Source organism: Emys orbicularis, chromosome 8 (assembly GCF_028017835.1).
Source record: "Emys orbicularis isolate rEmyOrb1 chromosome 8, rEmyOrb1.hap1, whole genome shotgun sequence".
In the NCBI taxonomy this organism is placed as follows: domain Eukaryota; kingdom Metazoa; phylum Chordata; order Testudines; family Emydidae; genus Emys; species Emys orbicularis.
This window is the reverse complement of record NC_088690.1, coordinates 7,261,965-7,278,083: the sequence shown is the minus strand read 5'-3', so window position 1 is coordinate 7,278,083 and position 16,119 is coordinate 7,261,965. Positions and strand designations below refer to the sequence as shown.

At 46.2% G+C, this 16,119-nt stretch overlaps 1 protein-coding gene across 1 annotated transcript in view; it reads left to right on the top strand.

Annotated features, from left to right (window-relative positions):
• The window catches only part of TRABD2B (TraB domain containing 2B), a 409,784-nt gene that overhangs the window by 213,640 nt on the left and 180,025 nt on the right, over positions 1-16,119 (top strand). Inside the window, exon 3 of the mRNA XM_065410015.1 lies at positions 11,887-12,033. Coding sequence (XP_065266087.1) covers positions 11,887-12,033 — 147 coding nt within the window. The remainder of the gene's footprint in view (positions 1-11,886; positions 12,034-16,119) is intronic.

The following is a 16,119-nucleotide window of genomic DNA, read 5'->3' as shown; positions in this document are numbered from 1 at the left end:
CATGCCCTTCGCCTCCTAATTGGAGAAGGTGGGAAGGCTTTTTTTAGAGCGATTTTCTTTAAATGGAGGTGCTTGATCAAAACCATCATCTCATTAAACCCCCAGGCCCCTCCTCCTGCCTGCTGGTGACAATGAAATTCAAACTTCCAGTGCGAATTTCACAGGTGCCGCTCCTGTTATATCCATGCCCAGGCTCTTTATAGAATGCCAGCCCTCTTTGAGACAGGCAATCCAGTACAGGTTTTCTATATCAATTTTTATTCGAGGGTGTTTTTTGCATTTTGTCTTTTGAAGCTGGAAATAAATGGCTTAACCATTCAAGAGGATTGGTGCGTGCATGTGTGTGTGAGATTTTGTAACCCTTGTTTTTCATTTATATCTGAATCCTTCTGGCGAGATTTTTCCAGAGGAAAAATATTTCCTCAGTGTCAGGGTAACAGGTTGAGTTACTCACTATGGTCCCAGCCTTGCATTTGGGCCTCTGTAGAGCCCTGGGGAATGCAATGGGACTGTACGTAGGCATAAGTAACCTCCCTACATGTATCTAACTGTGGGATCGGAGCCCTTGATCCCGCAGGAAAGACAGCAAGGAAAAACAGCAACTATCTATCAGCACAGACATTATTTGTGGTTGAGGGCAAGAATGATTGGCACTGAATAGAAGAAATGTCCTGAACTTGTTCTCCTTGAGATTCATGTCAAAGCTCCTATTGACTTCAATGTTAGCAGAATCCTCCCCAACTGCCCGGTTCTTAAGGATCTTACAACCTAAGATGACCAATACAATAATATATACAGACAGCAGCCCGGGGGATCAGAGGCTGGAAGTGTTGTAAGGGTAGTGCTGATCAGGGTTCATTGGCTACTTGGAAGGAGTGTTTTTTTAAAATTGGGATTAAGAAGGAGAACATGGACAGAGCAGATCAAGGAATTGTGTTCCGAGCACAGCTGTAGCCCAGATTGATTTCAGGTTGATTGCAAGCTCTTTGGGACACAGACTCTGTGTGTGTGTGTGTGTGTGTGTGTGTGTGTGTGTTTGTACTGTGACTAGCACAAATGGATCCTCATCCCTATTGTGAAGGTTGCATTGGCATCATTGTGAGATCTGGGAGTGACAAATGCAAGAGTGCTACAGTGTGAGAGAATTTCAGAGTGGTAGCTGTGTTAGTCTGTATCAGCAAAAACAACTAGTAGTCCTTGTGGTACCTTAGAGACTAACATATTTATTTCGGCATAAGCTTTCGTGGGCTAAAACCCACTTCATCAGATGCATGGAGTGAAAAATACAGTAGGAAGATATATATATACAGAGAACATGAAAAAATGGGGGTTGCCATATCAACTCTAATGAGACTAATCAATTAAGGTGGGCTATTATCAGCAGGAGAAAAAAAACTTTTGTAGTGCTAATCAGAGAAGTTTGTCCAAAGAGTTTATATAGAGGTCAAAAATAGTACAGAGCAAGGTCTGATTTGTCCCCATTACCTTAAATATACATTCATGCTGCTGTTAACGATGACCAGAAATCATCCATTAGCACCCTCCCTTAAGTATTTGGATGGTCTCATTCTGGTCCAGTTGAAATCCGGTAGTACAGAAATGAAAGGGAAAAAATTATAAGCCAGATGAAAATGTTCAAACCTTGGTTTAGATTCAGTTCATGTTTGGAGTATGAGGGCTTCTTATTTCAAAGGAACTAGTTTGTCCATCCTTAATTGATGCAACCGTTTCTTGATAGGCACACGTTTGTTAGTTTCTTTGCCTTTGTGGTTGTGATTATCTGGTGTGAGCTCTTTCTAGAAATAATTATGAGCCAGAATGTAACCCCCCTACACTTACTGGTGTATAGCTTTTGTTTGGTTGAAGTCTATCCTAATTAATTACATGGCCTCAGTCACAGGAAGTGCTCTTATACCCATTTTACAGATGGGGGAAACTGAGACACAAAGATTAATGGTATGTCTATACTGCGTTATAAGGCCTGTAGCAGCAAGTGTCCAAGCCTGGATCTACAGACTCAGGCTCACGCTATGGCAGTAAAAACAGCTATGTAGACGTACAGGCTCGGGCCGGAGCTTGGATTCACTAACGCGGGTTTTAAAACAGTGTAGACGTGCCCCGAATGACTTTGTTCAAGGACAGCCAGGAAGTCTGTGGGAGGGTGCAGAATTGAGCTCACGTCTTCTAACTCCTGGCTAGCGTCTTAAACTCTGGACTAATGAGACTTTTGGTGTAGGTAGGTGCTCCACGTTTGGAGTAGGAAGTCCACAGTCTGGCAGCGTATGGCCTACCTAATGTTTTCTGAGCTTGTTCGCTTAAAGGCCTCTTTAAAAAACTGGAGCCAGGTACTGTTCTGGAGAAACTGCTTCCCAAGTGCATGCATATACGGTTCATAAATCGCATGAATAAAAATACTCTTTCCCAAAGACCAAGTCATAATTTTCCATCTCTTCCCAGAACAAATACTGTCTGCTATATTTATTAGGTGGGACCATCTATAGGCAGTCAGCTCTAAGTATGTTTATTTTGAAGTCAGTTCTTCGGCAATCTTAAGCACCTCTGGGAGACTTAACTGAGGTAGAGATTTAGGCTGGAGGTCACCGGGGTTGAGATGGAGCAAAAGAAGAGAAATGACACTGTTTTTGTGACATCAGCCAAGCAGTGCAAAAAAATAAATCTAGGCTTTAAAATGGCTTTAACCTGACCCTGAAGGAAATGGCCCATAGCCTCCAATCCAAAGCGTGTGCTAAGAATTGGAGAAAGACTCCAGCATGATGGTCAGGTTTGAACTATGGGACTGAACATGTCAAGTTTATGGCTCTTGAAAAATATATGTGTAGGGGAGTCCTACCATTGGTTGGCTTGTGTATTTGCATGTCGGCCTGGCTTTAATAACCCACTTTCCATCCTACAATAGACCCTCTTGGGTACCTCTATGGGTGCTGCTCTCAACCCAGAGAAAGCTGGGGAATGTGTCTCAGATCTAAACCCATCTTTTCAACAGCTCCTATCCCTTCGTTTTTTGTCCAAAAGTTCATGCTTCACTCAAAAGTAACTTTGTCCATGACGCGTGTGGAAGATCAGCGTGGCTGTTCAGTTCAATGAATAGGCAAAAATAACCTCTAAAATACTTCTTTCACTTTGAAAAAAAATAAAATAGTACCTTTTTTTAAAATCCAATCATTCAGAAAGAGCTGACGTTTAAAGCCCAAAGTCAAATTTTCATATGTTGGGCACCTAAATAACTTCCCTGATTATTATTTTTTTTCAAACGTTCTGAGTCCCTTTAAAACAAAATGGGACCTATGGATCTTGAGCATCACTGAAAAGCCAGGGCCCTCAGGCCCTGATTCAGGAAAACCACATGTGCTTAAAATTGAGCATGTATTTAAGCGTTTTACTGAATTAAGAACTCACTTGTTGAGAGGCTGCTTGGTCTACTGCTTAAAGCACAGGAGAAGACACACTCTGAAGTTCCAGGTTCATGGTTGTTCCTGATTCCCTCTGTGACTTTAAGTGAGTCACTTAACTTTTCAGTCCCTGTTTTTCCATCTGCAAAATGGAAAAATAGTACAAGACCTTACAGAGCGATGGTGCAGTTAGTTCATTGTCTGAAAAGCACTTTGAGATCCTTGGTACCATGGCAGTGTCAAGTATTTTATTGCATTATATTTATCTGAATCCTACTAGCTGGACTTCAATGTCAGTAGAGATTCTACCCTTAAAGGGATCAGCACTACTTCTGGTTTCAAGTTCTGGTTAAATGAATTGCTGTGTCGTTTCAAGGATCATAACTAAAGAACAAAGAACAAAAGCAAAATTTAGAATACACTGAAGAATTTAAAAAAAAAAAAATTTCAGTTATATTTTATTATAAAAGCAATACAGTGTTTCAGAAAAATAATAATGGTAGGTGTATAAAAATAACTAGGCTTGGAAGAATTAAACTTTATTTTTTTTATAATTTTTGACAGATATCAATGTTTATTTTTAAGACTTTTTTTCGTTTAAAATTTTGGGGAAATTATGGGTTTTAAGCATGATTTTATTTTTATCCATGTAAATTTACACGGTTGTGGGAAATTACGGGTGGATCAGACAATGGGAGGGGAGATCAGACACTAATTTCATGATTGCTGATTCAAAATGAAAGATTTATAATTAAAAAAACAAATTGTCAACATCCTATGTCAAAATATACAAAGCAAGTGTCCTTAAATCAAACTCGAATAAGTTCTCAAGCAGGATTTTTCTTGCTTTCGGCTATCTGTAAATTTCCATTATTATTGATGGAAATATTTTTTCGTTGGTTTCTTTGTGTGTGATAAAATCAACATTTACCGACATTACAGATAAAAATCTAATCCTTCTAAGCTAGAGGGATGTGCACCCTAGGGGGTAGGGTTGCTGGGCGTCCAGGTTTCGACCGGAATGCCCAGTCGAAAAGGGACCCTGGCTGCTCTGGTCAGCGGTGCTGACTGGGCCGTTAAAAGTCTGGTCAGCAGCACACCGCATAGCTCCTGGAAGCTGCCAGCATGTCCCTGAGGCCCCTAGGGCGAAGGGCAATCAGGGAAGCTCCGAGTGCTACCCCTGCTCCCAGGGCCAGCTCTGCAGCTCCCATTGGCCAGGAACCATGGCCAATGGGAGCTCTGGGGGCAGTGCCTGTGGGCATAGGCAGTGCGCACAGCGCAGAGCCACCTGGCTGCAACTCAACCTAGGGGCCGGGCATACCAGCCACTTCCGGGAGCAGCGTGGAGCCAGGCCAGGCAGGGAGCCTGCCTTAGCCCTGCTGCACCGCTGACTGGGAGCCACCTGAGGTAAGCGCTGCCCGGCTGGAGCCCACACCTGTTCCCACACTCCAACCCCCTATCCCAGCCCTGAGCTCTCTTCTGCACCCAAACTCCCTCCCAGAGCCTGCGTCCACAACCCCTCCCACACCCCAGCCCCCAATCCTGAGCCCGCTCCTGCACTCCAAACCCCTTGGCCCCAGCCCAGAGCCCCCTCCTGCACCCTGAACCCCTCATTTCTGTCCCCACCCTGGAGCCCACATCCCCAGCTGGAGCCCTCACTCACTCCCGCCCTCGAACCCCCTACCCTAGCCCAGTGAAAGTGATTGAGGGTCAGGGAGAGCGAGCGACTGAGGGAGGAGGGCTGGAGTGAGTGGGGGCGGGGCCTCAAAGAATGGGCGGGGCAGGGGTGGGGCCTCAGGGAGGGCTGAGGTAGGGGCAGGGCAACAGTGTTCAGTTTTGTGCAATTAGAAAGTTGGCAACCCTACTAGCGGGGTGTGGAGGAACATCCGGGGGGGGGGGGCGGGCAGCGGGGCCTGGGCCAGCCCACATGGGGGCGGGGAGGGAGTGCCACTCACCCCTCCCCTCTCCCAGCTCTGCTCCAGTCCTACCCCCAGACATATCCTCATCTCCCAGCCCTGCGCCTGGCCCCGTCCCGACCCTCAGCATGGCTCCGCTCCCAGCCCCGCACCAGCCACTGGCCATAGCTCCGCTCTCAGGCGTGGGCCCGGCTGCCAGCCCTCCCCGCAGTACAGCTGCAGCTCCACCCCGGCCTTGGCCCCTGGTCGTGGCCCTGCTCTCCCCCCCAGACCAGCCCCAGCTGTGGCCCCAGCCTCGGCCCCCTTACACCTGTCTGCATCCCCTTCCAAAGCTGCAGCCCCTGCTCGAGGGGGGTCAGACAGGGGCAAGGGAGAACGCAACGCTCAAAAGTTTGGGGACCACCGTTCTAAGCCTCCTTAGATGTTAACAACATCCTAATACAAAGTAGCCAACACATCAGAAAAATGTAAGAACTTTGGAGCTTTGTACTTACTTAGATTTGTTTTTATTTTACAACTGTATATGTATCTAGTGAAGCCGCTAGGGCTGCATCCTGTCGTCGGTCCGGTTGCAGAAGCAGGGCCTAATATCCCATTGTCGTTTCCTGCACAGCTTTCAACTTCTCTGCAGGCTCTTCTACAAAAAGTCCAATCCTTCCCCCACCCGCCGTCTAAATTTCACCATCTTTCATGCCCCATAAAATCCAAGCTGAGCATACTCATAATTTGAAAAAGCTGCGAAAAGCATGGTTTAAAGGATTTTTAACCTTTGAAAGGCTCTGCGCTTTTCCCCAAGGGCTATAGCCGAAGGAGGAAATGGCTCATCCTAGGATTTCCTGTGGATTCTAAACATTTGACTGATAAAAATGAAAGCTTTCGAAAAATGTTACTGGAGAAGTGACAGCAGAGGTTTTCCCAACATGCTTTCACTGAAAACCTTCCTGCAGGCTGATGATGATTTTTAACAACACTGCTCAGGTGTGGACTAGAGTATTTCCCACATGGGGATGGGTAACATAGTCCTATAACTTTTTTGCTCATTTATTGTTATATTTAGTCTTGGCAGGATTAGATTTTTATTGGTAAAGGTGTGTAAATTTCTATTTCTCCAATCACGCAAACTGTCAGAATATTTCCACTGATGATCATAGAAATTTACAGATGGGCACAAGCAAGAAAAATGTTCCTTGAGAACTTCTTAGAGTTTGATTTAAGGATATCTGCTTTGTATATTTTGACATGTGATGACAATTTGTTTTTTAACAGTTATATAAAACTTTAGCTTATGGAATCTCAGCATCTACTATCATGAAATATTTGCCTGACCTCCCTTCCCATTGTCTGAACCACCAGTAAATGTATCACAACTGTGGAAATGGATAACAATAAAAAAACCTGTAATTTTGCCAACTATTTACATTGAAAAAGCTTAAAAATAAACATTGATATCTGTCAAAATTATATATTTAAAAACCCAAATTCTGCTAAGGCTACATATAAGTAGTTGTAATTTTTTTTATTATTTAAAAGGATGCTGCCAGATCAAATTTTATACACAACTTACGTTGTGTAGAGAGACGGTTTTACAAAATCTAAGACCAAAAGAATGTTTCCATTAATTAAAGCACGCGCTCACTGGCAACAGTTTTTTAAACAAATAAAGAACTCAGTCGTGTCAGCATTTACACATGTTTGGTTTTAAGCATGTGAGTGCACCTGTTGTGTTCACTGGGATGGACTTCCATGTTTTAAGCATGTCAGTAAAGCTGGGTCAATAAACCCAATCCTGCAATCCTATGAGTAATAATAAATGAGTACTTCCTTTCAAATCAATGGGTTTATTTGAGGGAGTGGGTCAGGATTTGCAGGATGAGGTCCAAACACCCTTCTGCAGTTTCTGGGCGATTTCAGGAGAACCAGAAAATGAAACTGACCTGAAATTGATGGTGTGCTTGGGGGGCTGTGTGCTGAGCCTAGGGTCTGTTAGGCAAGGCTGAGAGCTTCCTAACAAGGCTGCAGCCTGCCATCCTTTGATCTCTCATCCCTTTAGGATTCCTTGAGCAGGGAGCAGGGCTAACTCTGGGAGAACAGGGGTTTAAAAACCAGTTCCTAAGCGACCAGAAGAGCTAGCAACCAGAGGAGTTTGGCAGGGGAGTTTAGAGAGGGAGCGTGAGAGCCAGATACACCTAATAAATATTCTCTAAAATTCTCCCAATAACCCTATCCCCACCCCAGAAAGAACACAAACAAAAATCCTGCAAGAGTCAGAATAATGCAGGCCAAAGTCCAGCAGCAGAGTGGAGGTTATTCAGTTTATTGCACTGAATGTAGCGTGTATGATTGTCTGCCTTGTGGGCAAGTGGCACATGTGTGCATTTAGCAATGGCAACTCATGGCCCTCAGAGACAGAGTACGGGTTCTTGAGACCAGAGTGGCTGAACTGGAGGAGCAAAGAGAGAGAGGTGCATAGTCTGGGGGTGCGACTGCTCTACTCTGTCCTGGAAAGTCTCATCTAACAGTCTCTGTGCTGTTGATGAGGATGAAAGTCTCGGGGAAGGAGAACATCAAGCTGGAGTGGAGGGAAATGATCCCATAGTTTGGATCCTCCTTCTAAATAATGTCATGGTGTCCTCTCGCACTCAGGATACCGTTCCAGGGGAAGGGAACCCTGTTATTAGGAAGAGACAAATAATAGTAATGGGGGATTCAATTATTAGAAATACTGGATGTGTGATGATCAGGAGAACCTCATGGTGAATCGTCTGCCAGTTGCAAAAGTTTCAGACTTCTCAAGACATATAGATAGACTTTTGGGCAGTGCTGGAGAGGAGCTGGTAGTCAGGCATGAATAGATACCAGTGACGTAGAGTATGGTAGGAGAGAGGTACTGGAGGCCAAATTTAGGCTGCTAGGTAAGAGATTGAAGTCCAGGACCTCCATGGTAGCATTCTCTGAAATGCTTCCAGTTCCACGTGCAGGGCCAGTTAGACAGGCAGCGCATGGCTGAGATGATGGTGTTCGGAGGAGGGATTGAGGTTTATTAGGAACTGGGGAACCTTTTGGAAAAGGATGAACCTATATAGCATGGGTGGTGGGTGAAGCTTCTTCTGGGGTAGGCTAGCTCCCCATCCCGCCTCTTCCGCCCATGGCCCTGCCCACACTCTGCCCACACTCACCCCCCGCCCCGCTGCCACTCACTGCATGCATCCCTCCGCTCCTCCAGCCTCCTCACCGTGTGCATCCCTCCTCTCTTCTTGTTCTGGTAACAGCAGGGGGTTTCGCTTTCCAACTGAGCAGTCTAGGTCTGGGCACTGAGGCTGGATTTCTGAGCTCCTGGGCACTGGGGAGGGGGGCTTGTTGCCCAGCTCTGCAAGCCAGGGCCATTGGCTGGTGCCTGTCTCTGGGAGCAGGAGCCTGGCTTAGACCTAAAATTTGGACCTAGTGGTGGAGAAAGTGGAGCTGCTGAGCCCTGCTGTGAGTCTGGGTTGAGGGAAAGCTGGCAGGTTTCACTCCAGATCCACCAGAGCTGTGACTTCCCGAATGCCCTCCAATGCGCTACCAGGGCATCTCCCTGGCTGGCCAGCACAGGGAACTTGCTGCCCCAGAGCCCCATCACTCAGAAATGCATTTCCTGAACAGCTTTGGGCAAGGCCTGTCACCGCCATGTTCTCCAGCCCCATAGCTGGCACCAGGAGCAGCCATTGCAGGATACATGTGGTGAGCAGCGATGGGCAGAAGGAGAAGAGGAGGGGGAAATGCGGTGAGCAGCGGTGGGGGGGAGGATAGGCGGGCCGCATGCTCTATTATACCCATCACCCGTTCTGTACAGGAAGGATGGGCTCCACCTAAATCAAAATGGAATCAGAAAGGTCATAGAGGAGTTCTTAAACTAAGGACTAGAGGAAAACTGAACTGGGGTGGAGGAGCACATGGCTTGGACAGAGACATCCCTTAGGGGATGATTTATTAAAGGGGATATTCTATCTCCTAGTAAAACGGAGAGGATAGAAGTTGATAAAGTACAGGGAGGAACTGAAGAGAAACTGTCAAACAAAAAAAGTCTCCTTCAATTACATCACTTGAAGGCAGACAGCTAAACCTTGACACATTTTGTAAGTCCTTGTATACAAATGTTAAAGTCTAAATACTAAGATGGGTGAACTTGAGTGCCAGATATTGAAGGAGGATATTGATATAATAGGCAACACAGAAACTTGATGGAATGATAATCCATCAAAGGGACATGGTGATATCAGGGTATAAAATATATAAGAATGACAGAGTAGGTCGTGCTGGTGCGGAAGTGACACTCGGTGAAAAAGAGCATAGAGTCAAATATAGTAAAAATCTTAAATGACTCAAACTGTACTATAGAATATCTAAGGACAGAAATTTCATGCTTGCACAGCTACAGACTAGGGACCGAATGGCTAGGTAGCAGTTCTGCAGAAAAGGACCTAGGGGTTACAGTGGATGAGAAGTTGGATATGAGTCAACAGTGTGCCCTTGTTGCCAAGAAGGCTAACGGCATTTTGGGCTGTATACGTAGGGGCTTTGCCAGCAGATCAAGGGACATGATCATTCCCCTCTATTCGACATTGGTGAGGCCTCCTCTGGAGTACTGTGTCCAGTTTTGGGCCCCACACTACAAGAAGGATGTGGAAAAATTGGAAAGAGTCCAGCGGAGGGCAACAAAAATGATTAGGGGGCTGGAGCACATGACTTATGAGGAGAGGCTGAGGGAACTGGGTTTATTTAGTCTGCAGAAGAGAAGAATGAGTGGGGATTTGATAGCTGCTTTCAACTACCTGAAAGGGGGTTCCAAAGAGGGTGGATCTAGACTGTTCTCAGTGGTAGCAGATGACAGAACAAGGAGTAATGGTCTCAAGTTGCAGTGGGGGAGGTTTAGGTTGGATATTAGGAAAAACCTTTTCACTAGGAGGGTGGTGAAGCACTGGAATGGATTACCTAGGGAGGTGGTGGAATCTCCTTCCTTGGAGGTTTTTAAGGTCAGGCTTGACAAAGCCCTGGCTGGGATGATTTAGGTGGGGATTGGTCCTTCTTTGAGCTGGGGGTTGGACTAGATGACCTCCCAAGGTCCCTTCCAACCCTGAAATTCTATGATTCTATGAGCTGATAAAAACAATGTCCTGGTAACAAAAGAAAAACAGGGAGAAGATCCTAGCAAACTGACCTAAGTGGTGGTGTGTGCCATTAAGAATACTCTTGGTGCTATAAATGAGAAGAGATGAAACTGCAGGGAAACACAGGACTGAAGGGTCTTTGACTTTTAATAAAATAACCACCAGGGTTATAAAGCCAAATTATTTCTAGGAAACCCTCCTGTAAAATCACCCTAGATTAGGGTCCTGAGCCATGACTGGGGTGCCTAAGAACTATGATAATACAAATAAATAATAAAGGTTCTATTAGTCCCACCTACTCAAATGTTGTTGTCCTTCCAACCATTCATAGACCTTCTCTAGAACAGGCTCCCCTGTAAGGACCTTTGAAAACTGAGCTTATGCTCAGCGGTTTTGTAATCAGTATAAATCACCCCCAAGTCTATCACTAATGAGCATAGGTACATGATCACTCATTTAAACTTGACTGCCTTTCATGAGAGACAGAAAAGTATACAATTACATTTCTTGTTAAGGAAGTGTTTTATTTCGTGGCAGCTTGGATACTTGTGCACTTAAAGATCAAAAGCAATGAATGCTCCTGGTTGCTGAGATTTCTCTGCTAATACATTCCTGTTGTATTTCCAGATCTGGGATGAGAAAGCTCAATTAGCCCTCTGGGACAGTGTAACAATTTGACACGACCATTTATTTTGCCAGAGGGGGAAGCTGAAAAGTGGCGGGGGTGGAGGGGGATAGCGTGATCGTATATTCTGCCTATTTCACAAGTGCCGGTTCCCCAGGGATGCTGAAGGTTCCTGCATGTTACTTATTGAACGACAGCAGAGATGCCCCTGAATACGCCAACGTTTTACTACTAAAGATGTTGGGAAGCTTCTGAACTGTATCTACCGAGAAGTTTCCCATTTAGCTTGGGCTTTGGATTTTAAACAGCTGATGGGGAAGGTGCAGCTCCTCCCAGCTCAGTCCTATTCCTTGGCAGAGATGATGGAACTTCCCTTATTTTCAGGCCGTCACTTTTGCAGTAAAGTGAACGGCAGATGCAGTCTAAAACTCTCTGGCTCACCTTGATTTTTTCACGGGCCCCGCAGCCCCACTGAAATCATGCCTGTAGGCAGGCCTATATTTTATGACCTTGATGAGGAGGGTGACATATCCCAAACCCTTCCCAGTTTTCTTTTCTATTCTAAGATCTGCATCCATGTGACTCTCCTTCCGTTTGGGAAGGGATAAATGTAACTCCTTCCTGAGCCACTCCCTTGGTTGGCCAGAAGGGGTCAACAAAGAGCAGCAAGAAACACAAGCCTCATCTGGGGCTGATAAGGGATCCTCTGCAGTGCTCCTGCATTCTGCGGATCATTCATGCTCTTGTGACCTCAGTCCACCAATATATATCTATTGTGTGTGTTTGTGCAGGTGCTGTTTGCTTTGAACCAAACCTTGCTACAACATGAAAGTCTACGAGCAGGCAGCTTGCAGGCCCCATACACTACTGAAGATCTCATCAAGCATTATAACTGTGGAGACCTGAACACTGTCATATTCAATCATGATACTTCTCAGGTAAGGCCATTTCACAGCTGCCACTGAAGGCTAGGGATGGACAAACTGGCTAAGAGGTATGAGTAATTACGATGATGTTGATGCCCATGTCATAGAATGCCCGGCCTTAAAATTTTAAGTAGAGGTGCTACCCTACGAGAATCCTTGATCCAAATGTTCCCTATACTGTCGCGTGTTTGAAATCAAATCCCAGATTAGTATCTAATTTCTGAAATGGTCCCTGTCTCTATAACGGGACAGGTCAAACATCCCCTGAACTTAAAAATCTGTATCTAGTTTTCAATTTTGCATCCTCTGCCCATCGAAGAGTTAAAGTACACCAGCTGTGTTCAAGAAAGGGCATTGCACCCTATCAGGGTAGTTATGTGCCCATCCTCACCACACCTCTGTAAGGTAGAGAAGTATTCCATTGTACAGAGAGGGAAACGGAGGCATCCAGCAATACTTGCCCCAGGCCACATATGGAGCCTGTAGTAGAGCAAGGAACAGAATCCTGATTTTGAGAGTCCCACTCCAGCCCGTTGACCATAACCTCATCTTTCCTCACCCCGCCCTTCTCCTCATTTTTCCTAGGCCTCTTGCTCCTTTTTTGTTCTCCGCATGTCTCTCATTTGTCTGGGGAGAGAATGGGTTTCACCTTTGAGTTGCTTTATGCATACTTGGTGGAGGTGGGGATGACAACTGAAAAGCTTTGCTAGGAATGTGTCCAAACAAAAGATGGAGTGAACCTTATGTAAATACGCTACAAGGCTAAATAACTTCTCAAACATGCCATAATCCAATAATATTATATGCGTCTGTTGCAGCCTTCCAGTCTGTGTTGGTCTTAGTTATCTGATGCTAATAAAGACTTTCAGTGTAGCTGGATCCTCCTTTGCAGACCAGCTGATGGCTGGTGGCAAACTCTGAGAGAGTGTGCTGGTTTCAGGGCCGGCTCTAGGCACCAGCAAAACAAGCTGGTGCTTGGGGCGGCACATTTTTAGGGGCGGCATGGCCGGCGCCAGAATGCCGCCCCTAAAAATGTGCCCCGGCCGCCCTAGTTCACCTCCGCTGCTGCTGCCACGGCGCGCGAAACAGCTGATTCGCACGCCGCTACTCGCCCTCCCTCCCAGGCTCTCAAACCTGGGAGGGAGGGGGAGATCCCGAGCGGCCGCGGCGCGCGAAACAGCTGTTTCGCGCGCCGCTGCTCTCCCTCCCTCCCTCCCAGACTTGAGAGCCTGAGAGGGAGGGGGAGAAGCGGCGCCCGCGCCGCGGCCACTGGGAGTCTCCCCCTCCCTCCCAGGCTCTCAAACCTGGGAGGGAGGGGGAGACTCCGAGTGGCCGCGGCGCGGGCGCCGCTTCTCCCCCTCCCTCCTAGGCTTGAGAGCCTGGGGGAGGAGGCAGGGCTGGGGATTTGGGGAAGGGGCGGAGTTGAGGCGGGGCCGGGGGGAGGGGGGGGCGGCCAAAATTGCTTTTGCCAAAAATCCTAGAGCCGGCCCTGGCTGGTTTTATATGTATATGTTAATTTCTTTCTCTCTGCTAACTGTGTGGAGACAGGAGGTTTCTTAGCACATCATCTACTGCTGCTCTGATGCAGGGTGACTTAAAAAATTGGGCACTGGACTGGGACTGAAGAGGACCTTTTATTCCTGGCTCTGCCAGTGGCTGGGTGAACTTGGGCAAGTCACTGCCCCGCTGCGTTCCTCAGTTTCCCGACCTGCACAATGGGGATAATGGGACGGACCTCCTTGGTAAAGTGCTTTGAGATCTATGGATGAAAAGCACCGTATAAGAGCTATGTATTATCATTGTAACTCCAGCAGTGTGTGACCCCCATCTTGGCTGGGTCTTACCTGCACTCGGGGAATAGATGAAGGGTCTGTCTCTTTCTTACACCTTGGCAACCCTTGTATAGCTTATCATGCCATTTGAGTCCCACTGGGATGCAATTCAGTCATCTCCATGGCAACCACATATGATGTCAAAGTCCGCATGCCTTCAAGGGAGGACCATACATTGATAAGATGAACTAAGAAACACAGATCCTTTTGTCAGTCTAAGTAGAGGCATCAGAGAACCTGTCGTTCTTTCAGGGCCTGATTCTGACACCTTTACTCCTCGAGGGTACTGCCATACTGTGTGAGGAGTCACTGTTTCTCAGTGGAACTCTGGGCACTGGAAGGTGCTACTCAGCATGCATAAATGTGGCAGAATTGGGACATTCATGCAGCAGTTCTAAAACTGTGTTCTATGGACTACCAGGAGCCCCTAGTGGAGAGCCGTGCATTGGGAGGTTGGAAAAGAAGGGTCCAGATGGGAACATTTCTCTACTGACGTGGTATGCAGAATGAAGGAGCTGGAGAACCAACGATGCTGTGTACCATTGAGAGGACAACCAGAGGCGCCATCTTTCTAAGTTGCTGGGAGGTGCTCAACCCCCACTCCACACCAGACCCTGCCCCCACTCCACCCCTTCCTCCAGCCCCAAACCACCCACAGAGTTGGTGCCTATGAAGACAACCATAATAACTAGTTGTTGTTGTTTGTATTATCATAGCGCCTCAGAGTCTAAGTCATGGACCAGGATCTTACTGTGCTAGGCTCTGTACAAACACAGAACAGAGATGGTCCCTGCCCCAAAGAACTTACAATCTAAACAGAAGACAAGAGATGATGGAGGATACAGACAGCTATATGGGGGAGTTAAAAGAAACAATGAGGCAATTTAAGTCAGCATGATAGGCTGAGCTACCAGCACACCGGCTGCCTAGTTATTAGCTAGTGTTTCTGGAGGCATCATGGCCAAGGGATTTAAAGGAGTACAATGAAGTGACTTTCTGGATGTTAAAGGGGAGCTCCTCTGAAGCATGAGGGGCAACATGGAAAAAAAGCACGAAGGGGCTTGTTTAGCCTTCCATCACCCACCTGTTACATTTTCAGTCAGAGGTGGGAGTCGACCCTTTGATACTGAATGAGAGATGATAGGGCCTTGAAAGAGAAGACAAGTAGCTTATGTTTAGAACTGTAGGGTTAGAAGGGACCGCAAGAGTCCCTTTGTGTGTTGATGTGTTAGAGAAGAGGGTATGAGTGAAGGGCTGCAAAGAGAGGACCGCAAAGGTATTTGAGGTAAATACATAACCATTTTACAGATGGGGACCTTGGAGGCTCAGAGATAAGTTGGTCAAGGTCAAAAGGCAAGTGACAGAATCAGGCATAGAACCTAGGTGTCCGGATGTCCCGTCTTACCTTTTAACCACTATAAAACAATACAGTCTCTCCAGCAATATATCCATGTTCCCTAGAACAATTTGCAGCCGTTCCCACTGATTGCAGTGACACATAGGAACTCTGTGTGAATAAATCACAGATGCCTGTAACAGGCCTGCATTTTAGACTAGCGAGGAAGAGAATTTTTTTTTTTTTAAAGCTCTTCTCCTTGCAAATTCTAGGATCAAATACTGCATTAAAAACATGCCATTAAGCATCAGGGGAAATAAAAGTTCCAAGCAACATCTCTTGCCAGAGTCCCACAGAGCAGACAGAACAGATTAGACCACTTACAAGCCAGGGAAAATTAAAATACCATAGAATATTCCGGGCCACATAGCAAAATGTTGTCAGTGGCAAAACTCTTGTTGACTTAACCGGGGACAGAATCGGGCCCAATACTTCTCGTGTTGTTTTTTTTTTTTTTTAAAGGCAGCTTTGGATTTCAAGTGTTTCATAAATGACAAAAGGATGCACTTTGAACTACTCAGGGTAGGGTGAGCAGACAGCAAATGTGAAAAATCGGGACAGGGGGTGGGGGGTAATAGGAGCCTATATAAGAAAAAGACCCAAAAATCGTGACATCTGGTCACCCTAGGGTAGCTCCAAAGCTTATGTTCTAGTTGGGTGCTTTTTTCAAGTACTCATGGAGATGCCATGTGATTTGGCTACCAAATTAGATTAGCCTTTGTGAAGTATGTATAAAACATATCCTTTTACTGGAGCACATAGGATTCTTGGCTTGAATTTAAGCAGTGTGGTTTCTGATGGCCTGATAAGTTTGCAACCCTCCCCAGGATGTTATGTACAGAAGACAATAGGCCTACCAATAGAAATAGA